This window comes from Mytilus galloprovincialis, chromosome 3, assembly GCF_965363235.1.
Source record: "Mytilus galloprovincialis chromosome 3, xbMytGall1.hap1.1, whole genome shotgun sequence".
Classification (NCBI taxonomy): Eukaryota; Metazoa; Mollusca; class Bivalvia; order Mytilida; family Mytilidae; genus Mytilus; species Mytilus galloprovincialis.
The window spans coordinates 70719169-70734985 of NC_134840.1; the positions used below are offsets into that span (position 1 = coordinate 70719169).

The 15817-nt window shown below is 32.1% G+C and overlaps 1 protein-coding gene across 1 annotated transcript; it reads left to right on the plus strand.

Annotated features, from left to right (window-relative positions):
• The first annotated feature begins 217 nt into the window (after positions 1–217).
• On the plus strand, positions 218–9504 carry LOC143068817 (V-type proton ATPase subunit D-like). The gene is made up of 7 exons (XM_076243126.1): positions 218–373; positions 3306–3423; positions 4135–4282; positions 4921–4965; positions 6895–7065; positions 7611–7689; positions 8599–9504. Exons 1-7 carry the CDS (start codon positions 333–335, stop codon positions 8750–8752), a joined length of 756 nt encoding a protein of 251 aa, XP_076099241.1. The 5' UTR covers positions 218–332; the 3' UTR covers positions 8753–9504.
• The last annotated feature ends 6313 nt before the right edge of the window (positions 9505–15817 follow it).

A 15817-nucleotide genomic window follows, 5' to 3' on the forward strand; every position in this document is an offset into this window, starting at 1 on the left:
CTAACAAGGATACAGTAAGTTATTGAGTATGCAAATCATGTGACTAGCTAATGATCCGTATTCCAACCAGACAATTTTATTCAATCTAATATATCTGAATACATGAACATAAAGTATTTTGAGTTTATACCAGAGAATTTGTATGAATAAGAATTGAGAAGCAGTAGTTCCTTATAATTTATTATACAGTCTTTTTCATTTGGGAACTAATATTCGACAAATATAATTTCCCGAAACGATTCGTATCTGTTCCGGCATCATTTTTGGAAGATTTCTTGACATTCATTGATTTCGTCTGAAATTTATTTTCTCTTCAAAAACAACAGATCGAGATGTCAGGAAAAGACAGACTTAACGTTTTCCCCTCAAGAATGTAAGTTGTGTCTCGAGCAATTTATATATCTTCTTTCCAAACCATCCTGTGTCAGGAAAACGTAGTTTATTCAGTCTGGCTGGCATAAGCTTGTCATAAGACCATCTCGGCATCTGCTCCAAAGATAAAGTTTCTAAAAAATAATGGTAAATTCCCCAAAAACTCTTTCACTAAGAAAGCAAACATGTCCCATATCAGATCTACATTGAATTATGCCAGCGCTGTATCAGACCCATATATATACCAACTGCATGTATATGTATAAATGGCATCCACAAAATATAACAGATGGTTTTTATAAAGATTTTGCAGTTTTATCAGTCTATACATGTATATGAATCATTGCTTCTAAGAACCGCAGCAAGATATGTTACTAATAGGCATCTCAATACACCTTATCGCTATTTGTCCGCCATTACTGGACATCACAAAGGTTCCCGTAAAATTTTGACGTCATAATACAAAAAATCTGATGACACAATGGAAAAGTGATTGTGTACTACGGCAATAGTTGGTCCTAGACCACAATTATTTCATAGTGCATTTCTTTCAGACCAGAAAAAATCCCACCTGCACTTTCTCAAATTTTACAGTGTGTTGTACTACTTTTGGGACAAATTATAGAAAAATTATAGAAAACTTCATTGGCTCTAACTCTTGAAGTCTTTTGACAGCTTCCGAAGTGCTAATTTTTAACCTTTTTCAACTGGACCAAATCACTACTTTACTTTAAAATTCATTATCCAAATTTTTTGACAGTGTCATTTCATCCCCGACTTACTATTTGAGGCATAAAACATGGAGAAATACATTCGGAAGGGGTATAAAAAAAATTGGCAAGTAACACACTGTTCACACTAGGGACTATATTCGTGGACAACGAAAATCAAGGGACTACAATTGTGGTTTCAGACCAGTTCAAGCGGGACAGAATATCGGGTCAGCCAGCAATAGCGATAAGGTGTATACTTCATCAATAAGAAACATATGTGACATCTCTACAACAGGCACTTGTCTCCATTTTTTTTTCTATATGCATGTACCTTTATATAACACATTAAGGTATATAGGGGGAAAAAATTCTGAGACAATTGCCTGTGTTCCCTACACTACAGGAAAGAAAGGAAACCAAGTTGCTTTTAAATAATGATTCACAAGGTTGCTGCTCAATAGGAAGCTTATACAAATTCTTGATTAAACCAAGAGTTCAAAGTGGTGAAGTTGAAGTCATCCCTTTTTAAGTTTTACAGCACCATCACAAGTTGATTGACCTTTATGGCATATCTGTTTCCTAGATGACAACAGTCCAGATATGTTCCAATGGTAGTACTACAATCCTTCCTCTTTTACACGGAATAAATAAGAATAAGAATTCTATTAGTTTAAAATCCACACAATATATAGGATTGTTACTAAAAAACAATGTGACTGAGTGACATACTGAATTTGAATTATCAATGGGATTGTACTAGCATAAGCAGCACAATGAATGCCACATGTGGAGCAGGATCTGCTTTCTCCTTCCAGAACACCTGAGGTCAAGAGTTCTTGTTTCTCAGTCTTAAGTTTTCTACATTTATTTTTTGTGTTTTGTGTACTGTTGAGTGTTGTTTGTTTGTCGTTTACTAGACTAAAACTGCAAAAGTGTTTACCACTAGATTATAGAAGTATTTTCAAACTGACTGATTAAACTTCACAGATAAACATGTTCCCTTGATTAACAAATGTAATATTGTAATTAATATTGATCTTTGATGGCTGCTTGATAATTAGAATGACAATAATTAATATTTTGTACATGTTGGGAGTTGTTTAGAATATATATATATGTGGTTTGGTTCTTCAGTTCAGATATTATTTTTTAGAATTAATGACAATGGTATATATAAACAAAATACATTTCAGTTACTAAGTTTTAAATTGGTGTTGACTTCAGTTCCATGATCTATGAGTTTACTAGCTTGATTAAAAATGTTCAACTCAGTTATCAACATATGACTTATTGAATCAGAATGTACTGTAATTCAGCATTTATTGTGCAATGTTGTGATTTTTTAAGACAAAAATTGTAATTTCAGGAATTAACTACATACAAATATCAGTAAGATATTATATCTTACTGATATTTGTATCAGATATCTGAATGCAAGTTCTAAGTATTGTGATACTCACCTGGTTGCATTAGTCCCACTAATAACAACCTGATAATAATTTCTAAATTTTTATTTTTGCACTTACTTGTACAAAAATGAGAGTATTTATTGTGTATAATTGACATGCTGACATACTTGTGGGTCACATGAAAAAAACAACTACTTTTACCATTCTAAGATGCTGCTTAGTTTTGGGGTTAAGAAATGCAATCATAAACCTATGGTACTGAGTTGTTTCTAAAGCTTCCAAAGTTCATCACTACTTACATTAAATGAAATACATGTAAAACAAAATTTAGTACATCGATCATAACATTCTATACATCCTAAGTATCCAGATTATATTCCATTCTATACATCCTAAGTATCCTGATTATTTCCAGAAATTTATCAATGAAATATATGCTCAGATATTCAAGTAACAAAATGATGTTATACTTGTCAAGAAAACTACATGTCAAGAAAATTACATAAGTTAACTTTTGCAAAAATCAGAAACCTAAAATCTGTTCTAAAAATATCAATGGTGTCATTTTTAAAGCAATCTGTAAAATTTGAGTTACATGTATCTCCCCTTGTCCATAATAGTTCATTTGTAGTTAAATTGTTGTATACAATGCAATGTTTATTTTACTTACCACTGATAAATTTAAGCAATCTTTACCCTCAGTGCTTAAAAGCACTTTGATTATTGAAATATTTTTTTAAATTACAATGTACATGTAGATTATCATTTAAAATATTCTGATAGTGATTAAATTTTACAATGTTTATTTCAGGGCCATGGCTATGATGAAAGTTAGACTGAAGGGTGCACAGAAAGGTCATAGCTTATTAAAGAAAAAGGCAGATGCATTAACACTTAGGTTTAGAATGATTTTAAAGAAAATTATAGAGGTATGAATACAAATATGGCTATTGATTTAACAGGATGAAGTAACAATATTTTCAGGTTTTTTCATATTAAATTATTTTAAAAGTTATTGAGTGTAAATTTACCAGTACTCAACAGGGAGTTTCTGAATCAGCATACCTGCCAACTATCACTACTTGCTGGGGATTTCCCCAACGAGCTTGAGTCTCCCAATTAGGAAATTGTGATATAGTAATTTTTCTGCATTTTGAATTTTACAGTTTTTACTATTGATATAGCATTTTAAAAGCATGAAGAAGCAAATTACCAACATATGAATAAATTTTGAAGTCCCCCCCCCCCCCTGAAAGTTTGTGTAGGACTATGATAGCCATCTTGCACGTTAATCCCCCATGGGCAATCCCCAGCATTATCAAATGTTGGCAGGTATGAATCAGAATGTAATTTATGGCATTTCCTAACATGCTTTCATGCAAATTAAGCAATTACAGTATAAGTTTTACAGACCACAAATTATGCTTCAAAATTATGAAATATCTGTAAAAATACCAAAGCAACAAGCAAAACTATAAGCTTAGAACAAGGTAAAATATTTTAATTTGACCTGAAATATCAACTCTAAGAGATTATCCATTACAAACCTCTTACTGTAATTCTGGACACTAAAATTGTTATCTGATTAATCATGAATAAACCATATTCCTTTGATTTTCATTGACTCTTTTTATTTTCAGACAAAAGTTTTAATGGGAGATGTAATGAAAGAAGCCTCCTTTTCTCTGGCAGAAGCTAAATTCACTACTGGTGATTTCAACCATAATGTATTACAGAATGTCAATAAAGCTCAGATGAAAGTTAGAACAAAAAAAGATAATGTAGCAGGTACATTAAAGAATGTGTATTTCACTGTATGCTATATGTATAAAAAATTAAGAAACATTAGAATAATATAAAAAAGTAAATGTGGTATTATTGCAACTAAGACAACTCTTCACAAGAAACCAAATGACACAGAAATTAACAACTATAGGTCACCATAGGGCCTTCAACAATGAGCAAAGCCCATACAGCATAATCAGCTATAAAAGGCAAATATAAAACGATTCAATCGAGAAAACTAACCACCAATTGATGTACAAAATAATGAACAAAAACCCAATAGGTAACACAGCAACAAATGACGACCATTAAATTACAGGCTGCTGATTTGGGACAGGCACATACAGAATGTGGCCTGATTAAACATGTTTTGTGGTACCAAATTGAACCCTCCCCTTAACCTGGGACAGTGTTGTAACAGTATCACAAAAAGGAAAACTATAACAATCAGTTGAAAAACACTTAAACTCATCAGATGGATAGAAAAAGAAATACATCTAACAAAAACCCAAAGTGGATGGGCAGTGTGCTAAGTATTTATTTTTTATAAACAGGGTATGGGGTTGTGGAATTTATGTGATGTCCTTACTGCCAAAACTGTATATCAATACCACTTTATATTAATATTTATTTCATTACAGGTGTAATGTTACCAATATTTGAAAGCTACCAAGATGGCTCAGATAGTAAGTGATTAAATCAACTTAGTTTCAAGATTATTTTTAAAAAACTTCACAATTTACTCGGGTTTAAAATGGAATTAAGAATTAAATTATAAGAAATGACTGTAATATTTTTTCTGCTTATTGGAAATAACATATAAAATGTGGGGCACACTGAATAACCCGCGTAGCGGGTTATTTAAAGTGTGCACCACATTTTTTATGTTATTTCAAATAGACAGAAAAAATATTACAGTCATTCCTTAAATATATTCTTGGCTTGTGTCATTGTTTGTTACAGTTTTTGGGGAAGACGGCTTCAAGCTGTCAATCCCCAATGGGGTTGACCAGAGTGACATTCCCTCACATCATTCATTTTGTTTTTATAGTGTGGAAAACCCCCAACAAATCTTACTGAGAATGATGAGATGGGGAGACACAAATGAATAAATTGACTTTAAACACTTTTTTTACACATTTCCCTTGTTTCTCTCAAAATTATCGTATATTGAGCTCTCCTTTACACTATTTCATTTTCTTTTACAATCCGGAAAAATCAGTATGACGAGATATTCTAAATATATCCAACCTACATTATATTTTATAGTGACGTCATTGTTGGAATGCCCCACTACGCATAAGCAGGGATATCCTTCACTGGTTATTTAAATCATTCTCAAAGATTGTGCACTTATTAAAAAATAGTATTTGTTAAATATAAACATAATGATGTTTGCTGTAGATAATTCAAACATCAACATGCAATACTTTAATTTGTAGGTCAACAACTTTCAAAGTCAACAGGAAGTCCGAGGGGCTACATGAGATCGGGGAGAGAAACGATCTTTTCCATTTTTTTTCTGTAAAACTCTGTTTTGAGAATCTTCCTCCAATTCAGGAGCACCTCAATTTATCAGCTAATTATCCACTAAAATAAACACTTAAAATGTGACATTTAGTATATGATAAGTAGTCTTCCATTAAAACTAAATTTTGTGTACCAACATAATCATTGTAATAGTTACAAAAAAAATTACAAATGTTGCATTTTGTAGTTTAAACCTATTTATTCATGAAATTTTACAAATATTTCAAAATGTAGGATTTGGAAACAAGCTTCAACACAGTTTACATCAATCATATTGTTATTTTTAGTAGTACCTGTATCCCTGTCATGATACATTTTCTAGCTGTTCTTTTTTTTTCATTCTTTATATGAAGACTATCAAAAGATAACCCCCCCCCCCAAAAAAAAATGAAATAGAAACAAGGGCCGTCTTTCCCCTCAGAGCTATTCAGCTCTTTGATTCGTTTTGGTTGTTTTCTTGTTTGTAGTGTCATTGATAATTTACTGGTGATGACTGATGGCTTCTGAATTCAATGGAAGCTATTTCAAATAATGATTGATTTGCAGTTATAAATTCTTTCGATATCAGTTAAATGGTTTTACAAGGACATTTTCTCCATTGTACTTAAGGAAAAAAGGTACAACTTATAAGTACACTGCAAATAAAGTACATATATACAGTAAACTGTCTTTGTTCTTCCTACTTAATGGTGCATTATACTTAATTTAAATCGTTGGCCTGATTCATTTATGGCAAGCACTCTAACAATAGTCCCAAAGACAGTTCTTGAGCTACTTAAACCACTCGGCCATCGTCACTGGTGGTAAGCGGATGGTCGTAACTAAAAGATACTAAAGTTACGACCATCCGGAGATGGGAGACAACTCTAGGGATAAGTTTTTCTTTTTCGATTTTCGTGCAGTAAAAGGTTCATTTGTGTCAAACCGCTTGTCTCATACATACTATTCGGTGGTTTGGTGATATTGAAACCAAATTTGGTTCAAAAAATTTAACAGAAACAGTTGAATATAGGTTGTGTATAAAATGTGTTGATTACTATAAAAAGAAAATTGCATTTTTTCAATGTGTAGCTTTTTCTTTTCAGGTTATGAATTAACTGGTTTATCAAGAGGAGGACAACAAATAGATAAATTAAAAAAGAACTATGCTAAAGCAATACAGTTATTGGTAGAGCTGGCCTCTCTACAAACTTCCTTTGTCACATTAGATGAAGTCATTAAAATAACAAATAGAAGAGTTAACGCTATTGAGCATGGTAGGTTTACACATACACACCAGTCCCATTTGGAATTTAGTTTATTGTGTAGTTTAAAGTTTGTTAGGACTCACTGCTTCTTGATTGAAAATGATACTGATACAGAGTTTGCTCCCTTTAAACAGGAAATACTTTGAATAAACAATATTTTCCTTTAATCCCATGAGTTCACTGAAAAAACACTTACAAATTTGTCAAATGTTATCTTTTATTGGCTCTGAATGTATCTTATTATATTTGAAATTTCCAAAGGAAAAGTGATAAGAAATAAACTATATGAAGCTTCTGAGAAATCTCACAGAAATTATTGTGACAATGTCAGCTTGTTCTGTAAAACTGGCTATAAAACTTGATACGATTTCTGGCCTGACCTTCAATTATTCTATATTCATATGTTTTTTTTATTGAATTTTAGTTGTTTTAAATAGTTTAGCATTAGATGGCTATAATGATAAATGCTTGTCCAAGATGAAGTCATTTGCTTTTTTTTTTAAATTCTTACAGGTGAGTTTGATAATGATTATTAGGCTTGTCTTTTTTTTTAGTTATTATACCAAGAATAGAAAATACCTTATCGTATATAATTAGTGAATTAGATGAAAGAGAAAGAGAAGAGTTCTTTAGGTAAGTAAATTACATAGGAACAAATCAGACGATATTGAAACAAATAAACTAAAATCAGGAGGCAGAAGATACTTATATATTATCATTGATCATATCAACGAGATTGATTTTCTTGCTTGAGCTGGTACGTCGAAAGCAAGAAAAGCAATCCAGTTCAGATGACCAATGATAATCTGTTTATCGCTATTTTACCTATGACAACGTTGTCAATTTCATTAGTTTCTAGCGATAATTTTCCATCTCAAGCGAGTAGCATGATATGAAAAATTATCACAAAAAAAAGATCAATGGAAAAATGCACAAAATAGCGATAATAAATGATATATACAAAATTCCTAAGTCGTGAGAAACTGACAATCACATTGAAAAAAAAGAGACGAGGAAAAGATAATCAAAAGTGTCTTATTTCCAGAGCTCTGAAAGGGTAGGTAGGACCTGCTCAACTAGTGGCAACAGTCATGTTACTCATGGCTAGTACAAGTTTAATGATGAGTCTTATTCAGAGATGTCATGTGGCTGATTGGTCTAAGTAGTTCTTCTGTAATACTAGCCTATTATATTTTAACACTATAAGGTTGTGAGTTCGTACTCTGTGTGTAGCAGGTGCATTCTAATCCCAATAATGATATAATATGATTGACAGTGTTCTGGTCAAAGGTAGTGTTTCTTTGGGTACTCTGGCTTCTGCCGATAATAAAAACTGACCACCATAACATAGCCTGTGGATAAAAATAGGATGATGTATAACCATTAACTATTAAGGCATGAACAATCACTCCATGTAGGGAACACAGAGTAAATTTCTCAACATAGGGATACATTTTACACAAATAATTGAGATTTTCTTCCAACAATTTATCTATAGAAATATATATGTGCTTTTAACATTCTTTTTAAAAAAAACTTTAGATTAAAGAAAATTCAAGAGAAGAAAAAGAAAAATAAGAAGGCTGCTGAAGATCTAAAGGCTAAAAGGAAAGCTGCTGGAGAAGAGAAAGAGATGGATGAAGCACCAAATATCTTAAATGAAGGGATGGACCAAGACTTGTTGTTTACAGATTGATGAAAGCTTTTTGTTGAATAGATTTGTAAATGTTAGGATTCAGCTGGAAGTAGGCCAAATCAGTTTAATTTTTAGTTCTATGAATTTTCCCTTATTGGTTATTGAAAAATAAAAAAAGCTGCACACACATTGTCAAATGTTTCTAAATCCCTCTAAAAAATAGAATCTGAAGTTTGAATAAATGATTGTTCTACTTTGTAATTTTTGTAATTTGTCATATTATACTTTAGAACTACAATTTTTTAGAAGAGTCTGAATCCCAAACTGATATTTTTAAAAAAATCCATAGAACTTCAAATTTGAAATCTGTGGCCTTACTAGTAAATAACAATGAAATAAAGTTACAAAACAAAATTTTCAGTTGATGATAATGGTTAGCATACACAAGTTTAAGTCCATATTTTGTGTCATCTTATTGTAATGGCATCGCTCATAGCACATTTTGTTGTTAAATCTTTAGTTTAATTCATTTCCATCTTGTTATGTTGCAGATTTTTTATGTTTGAAGAAATATGCTTCAGTACTAATCAGAACATTCCAAAATATTAAAATTACTTTTTGTGTAGAAAAATTATTTAAAACATTTATTTTTGCAAACCTTTGTATAAGGATTTGTTATAGGCTAGATGGTAGTATTATTAAACAAGAATTAAGAGGTTTTATTTGCATGTTATTATTGAGAAAAGTACTCAACAGAAATTTTAGCATTTTACTATTGAAGTTATAAAAAAATACAGATATTTAGAAATTCATGTTGTCTTATTTTCATTTGTATTTATCTGAAATACAGAACAGCAAAAAAACTGCAATAATAGGATACCAGTAGGTGTTGTTTCAATTTGGAGGTTGAAAAGACATAACATGTGACATTTTCTATGCAGTTGAAATATCCTGTCACATGTTTTCCTTTTAACCCCCACACCCTCTATTATATGTACATCAATTTTTCAATGTACATTTGTAATTAATTTCATTACAATTAGGATATTTACTTTCTTCAATATTTATAGTCTAAAAAGTATTTTCATGTGAAAAGGACTGAAAAAAAATCTCATAAGAAAAAAAATGTGTCCATGGACTTTTATTTTACCTCACACATATGAATTAAAATCACATCTACATATTCAAGATTGTAAAGTAGCTGTTACTGAATAAATATGTTGTATATATAATATAATATAAATATAAAAAATATAATAAAATGAAACACCAGGATCTATTATTTAGTAATTTAATGATTTTTATTATGGCAGTTGCTATTACCATAGTACCATAGTACCAGGACTATTTGTCCGGCCAATACAATGCACATGTCACTATTTGTTTGTGAGTGTATTATTATCTTCAGCAGCACCAGGGGGAAGAAAACGTTTGTAATCTTTATAGTAAAGACCCAATCTTGTTACTGGTAATTAAAATTCTTGTGTTCCTCATACCAGTATATAGTCCAATGTGGATAACAAATAATTAGAAAACAAAATCATATATATATTCCATATTTACTACTTTATCTCTGGTTTTCCATTGTAAGAAGAGAGAAGAAATTACTAGTAAAACCAACTCTGGACATGTTTGACTCATGCATTTAGCATTTTAAGTTAACGTAAGTTTTTTGTTTAGCTGATAAAGGTACAAAATTATTATGTCCGTAGCTGTCAAAGATAATTATAGATCCCTAGACATAAAGTTATCCCTATTTTGAGTGAGAGGTGGGAGATTTTGATATAATGCCCCTCCCCCCCGAAAAAAAGTAAACAACACTGTTGAAATCTTATTCAGAAATTCCATGTGGGATTTTATTAGCTCACCTGGCCCGAAGGGCCAAGTGAGCTTATGCCATCACTTGGCGTCCGTCGTCGTCTGTCGTCATCTGTCGTCGTCGTAAACTATTTCAAGAATCTTCTCCTCTGAAACTACTAGGCCAAATACTTCCAAACTTTAACTGAATGTTCCTTAGGGTATCTAGTTTATAAATTGTGTCCGAAGTTTTGATCTATCAACAAACATGGTCGCCATTGCTAAAAATAGAACATAGGGGTCAAATGCAGTTTTTGGCTTATATCTCAAAAACGAAAGCATTAAGAGCAAATCTGACAGTGATAAAAATGTTCATTAGGTCAAGATCTATCAGCCCTGAAATTTTCAGAGGAATCAAAAAACCCATTGTTGGGTTGCTGCCACTTAATTGGTAATTTTAAGCAAATTTTTGCAGTTTTTTGTTATTTTCTTGAATATTATTATAGATAAAGATAAACTGTAATCAGCAAAAATGTTCAGCAAAGTAAGATCTACAAATAAGGTATTATGACCAAAATTGTAAATTGACCCCTTAAGGAGTTATTGGCCTTTAAAGACAATTTTACACAATTTGTTCATTAATTTGTTATCTTTCAAAAATCTTCTTCTCTGAAAGTACTGAACCAATTGCAGGTAAACTTATGCTAAATGATTCTAAGGGTATCTTGTATAAAGTTTGTGTTTTGTAAAAAACATGGCCGCCATGGCTAAAAATAGAACATAGGTTAAAATGCAGTTTTTGGCTTGTATTTCAAAAACTAAAGCATTTAGAGCAAATATGTTGAGGAGTTTAAGTGTTTATTAGGTCAAGATCTATCAGCCCTGAAATTTTCAGACAAATTGATACTCATTGTGGGGTTGTTGCCACTTAATTGGTAATTTTAAGCAAATTTTGCAGTTTTTGGTTATTATCTTGAATATTATTATAGATAGAGATAAACTATAAACAACAAAAATGTTTATGAATGTAAGATCTACAAGTATGTTTAATGACTAAAAATGCCAGTTGACGCCTTAAGGAGTTATTGCCCTTTAATGATAATTTTACACAATTTTTCATTGTTTGCTAACTTAAAAAAATCTTTTTCTCTTAAACTACTGAACCAATTTCACTTTAACTTAAAACTTAACAATCCTTAGGGTAACTTGTATTAATTTGTGTTTTTTATACCCCCCAAAAAACAAAGTTTTCGGGAAGTATATAGGAATAACCCTGTCCGTCCGTCTGTCTGTCCATATGTCTCGTAAACGCAACTCCTCCTTAATGGATGGACCAATATTAATGAAACTTCACACAGTTGTAGTACACAACCTGAGGATGTGCATGAAGGAAAATATTTCTGGTCGGAATTATTTTAAGGGAGATAATTGATTTTACTTAGTTAAATATAGCTATAAATGGCAACAAGCTGTAAGCGCAACTACTCCTAAACAGATTAATCAATATTGATGAAACTTTACACAGTTTTTGTACACAACCTGTAGATGTGCATGAAGGAAGATATTTCTTGTAAGATTTTTTTCAAGGGAGATAAGCACAACTCCTCCTAAATGACTGTACCAATATTAATTAAACTTTACACAGATCCAGTACATGACCAGAGAATGTGCATAAAGGAAGATATTCTTGGTCTGAAATATTTGAAGGGAGATAATTAACTTAATTTATATAGATTTAGTTATTTTTTTGGTTTGTACACACTGACTTAAAATATGCAAAGAGAGATAACTCTAATTATTATTAATTTTAAATGTTCTTTCATTTCCTTTTACTTCAAGAAAAATAGCCAATGTTGCTAGGGGTAAAATGCATTATTTTTGCCTGTGAAGAAAATATGACAGATACAAAGAATGTTTGAATGGCATATTATAGCACACACTGAAAAGCAAAAATAATCATTGATGAATGATTTAAACAAATAAATTGAAGGTGAGCGATTCAGGCTCTTGAGAGCCTCTTGTTTATTTATGTGAGGGAGTCGAGGTGACATGGTGTGCTCCTTTTCCCAAATTCCTCTTTTCTTTTTTTCTCTAGATCCCACCTTTGTTGTCCCCTATATTTCATTAGCCCCACTTTTTATTATCCTATATCCAACATCCACACTTTTTGTAACCCCTATTCTATATCCCACTTCGAGTGCTACTTGCAAGATTTATTTTCAGAATTTAATTAAGATTTATTAAGTTAGACATGACATTGTAAATGCCTTTCTCAACTACTCTGACTTTGAAAATCCTTTCCACCATTTATACAGCTGTAGCGAGTCGAATAATTTTGTAAAACTATAGTTCTACAATCAATTATATTTATTTCTGATTTTCCTTTTGATTTCAATTATTTTTTAGTCCTCTTTATAAGATTATATCATTCTTTGAAGTTCATTCTATTGTATTCTATTGTCAAATTCCAAAAACTGCAAAATTTATCACAAATATTGTTATCGCTGTTTTCAGCAACGATCTTAAAATTGAAAATCAGTGATCAGATTACATGCGCCCCTGGTGCTACTGAAGACAATATTACACGAACTTCCGAACACACATAATATGACATGCGCATTGCAATGGCTGGACAAATAGTCCTGGCACTATTCATCCGGCTAGCCAGACAAATAGCCACTCCGTTTTATTATACCCCCCATTTTAAAAAAGTGGGGGTGTACTGTTTAACCTTTGCTGTATGTCTGATCTTCCATATGTCAGTCTTTTTGTTTGTCCCATGAATATTTTTCGTGCATCTTTCTCAGGAATTACATTACAAAGATTTCTGTCAGGGTTTAAATGAGTCTGCTATATCCTGTGATGTGTTTCCGATTCATCACACAACAACTTCCTGTTTACCTTAAAGCTGGTGGGGATATTATTTGGGAGCAGTACAGTTTAAAATATTTCAGAAGGTAGAAGAACTGGATCCTTCATACTTTGTATATAGATTAGATGGCTTATGTTATGAAGTTTCAGTTTGTCTAATTGTTTTACATTGTCTTATCGGGGCCTATTATAGCTGACTATGCAGTATGTGCTTTGCTCATTGTTGAAGGCCGTACGGTGACCTATAGTTGTTAATGTCTGTGTCATTTTGGTCTTTTGTGGATAGTTGTCTCATTGGCAATCATACCACATCTTCTTTTTTATATATTATGTCCATTGTTCTTGGCCTCATTTTCACGGATCAGAAACTACTTGAAAAAAAGTTAAGACTTTCTTGATATGTGTAATAGGGTAATTATATTTATTATATTAGAACCTTGCAAGGTCCTCATGACCGTTAGTCGGTTTTCATTTGACTTTGACCTCATTTATTTGATCAGTGAACAAGGTTAAGTTTTCATGGTCAAGACCAGAGGCGGATTTAGGGGGGGGGGGCAGGGGGCCCAGGCCCCCCCTTTTTGGGAAAAACTTTTGGTTGCTTATATAGGGAATCACTGAAGCGTGACTGGAGCGGGCCCCCTCTTAGGTCAGTCGGTGGGCCCCCAACTTATGAAAATTTCTGGATCCGCCACTGACGACCATATATCAGATACTATAAGCAATAGGTTTACCATATTTGGTTCTTGGAATGATTGTAAGGTGTACATGTTGTACTGACAGGTGTCATCTGACCTTGACCTCATTCGTCCGTCCGTTCGTCCCCCTTCAGGTTAAGGTTTTTGGTCAAGATAGTTTTTGATGACTTTGAATCCAATCAACTTGAAACTTGTTTCCTATTATATGATCTTTCTAATTTTAATGCCAAATTAGAGATTTATCCCATTTTCACGGTCCACTGAACATAGAAAATGATAGTGAGGATGGGGCATCCGTGTACTTGGGACACATTCATGTTTTCTTATACATTGTACTATATGCATTGGTCATCTACATTTGGTGTATGGAAATATTTTATGATGTACAAGTCAGTCTTGCAGGATTTATTTGTCCTTGGTCTCATTTTCATGGTTTTTTGCTTAATGTTTAGTTTTCGTGTTTTGGTATATTGGTATATTTTTCTTCAACTATAAGCAATAGGTCAACTATAATTGTTATATGGACGAAATGGAAGGATTGTAAGCAGCATATGTCTGTCAGTTTATATCAGTTAGTAAAGGCGAGACATTTCAGCGTGTGCAGTCTTGTTTGAAATCATACAGGTACAAGAATTTTGTTTTACTCAATTATTATTCTTTTATTTTCCACATAAACTGTGGGTCTTTTGGGTTTTAGGGGATAGACAACAAATGGCCCCAAACAGTGCCTGTACCAAGTCAGGAATATCGACAGTTCTTGTCCATTCGTTTTTGATGTGTTTTGTCATTTGATTTTGCCATGTGATTATGGACTTTTCGACTGGATTTTCCTCTGAGTTCAGTATTTTTGTGATCATTTACTTTTTTATCTTGTTCATCGTGAAAATGATGGAAGCAGTGATTTTGGTAATCTAAATTGCAAGATAAAAGAAACCCCAATTAATGGCATCGATATAAATGTATCAGAAACGGAAATGCCCAATCGTTGCAATGAAGACCACAGAATTAAAAAAAAGACAGAAGGACAGAAAACACAGAACAAACTTGTAACAAAGACCACATTATTGCATTGAAAGATTCTGAAACAACTATACTTTCAAATTTTGTTCTTGTTTCTTCAAAGGAAAATGGCGAAATGATGAACAGAGAAGCAAATGCTTCGAATTCTACTTCAGTAATAAATAATCATGATAAACAGCCAAACCATATATACAACAATTTTCAAAATATGAAAGTCAAAGATGATACAAAACCAACAGATGAAAAAGATTGTGACCATGGCGAAGAGAAACTACTGAAACTACTGAATAATTTACCTAACCAGATGATATTAATTACGATGAGAGTAATGTAAAGATCAGTGGGAATGAAATTGTATTAGATTGTGATTAATACAATGAGGACTACCTATTAACTGAAAACATACAGGAAGAAAAAAGTTTATCAAACCCAGGGGAAAATAAGAAAAGAAAAAAAAGAAAAAATCCCAAAACATGTAAAGTTGATGTTCATCATCCAGATGTGGATCTCAATGTCCTTAGTCCCAGAAGATAGTGAAGATTTCAAGTATGAAGAATCTGTATTTGTAAAGGAAAAAAATATTGGCAAACTTAAAATGGATAAAGAAAATCAAGCCATTGCAAAGTCTGAACGTGAATTTTGTTCTTATGTTAATTGTTCCCATATGCCCTGCCCATTCAAAAAAAAAAAATACTTAAATTTCATTTTCGAAGGAATCATGCTAAAACTGATCTACATAAAT

Bases quoted from the DNA above. Each gene is read 5' to 3' on its own strand.
- LOC143068817 (XM_076243126.1), top strand. From the start codon at position 333: ATGTCAGGAAAAGACAGACTTAACGTTTTCCCCTCAAGAAT. The intron at 374-3,305 runs GTAAGTTGTGTC...TGTTTATTTCAG, and splicing joins AACGTTTTCCCCTCAAGAAT to GGCCATGGCTATGATGAAAG. The intron at 4,966-6,894 runs GTAAGTGATTAA...TTTTCTTTTCAG, and splicing joins CTACCAAGATGGCTCAGATA to GTTATGAATTAACTGGTTTA.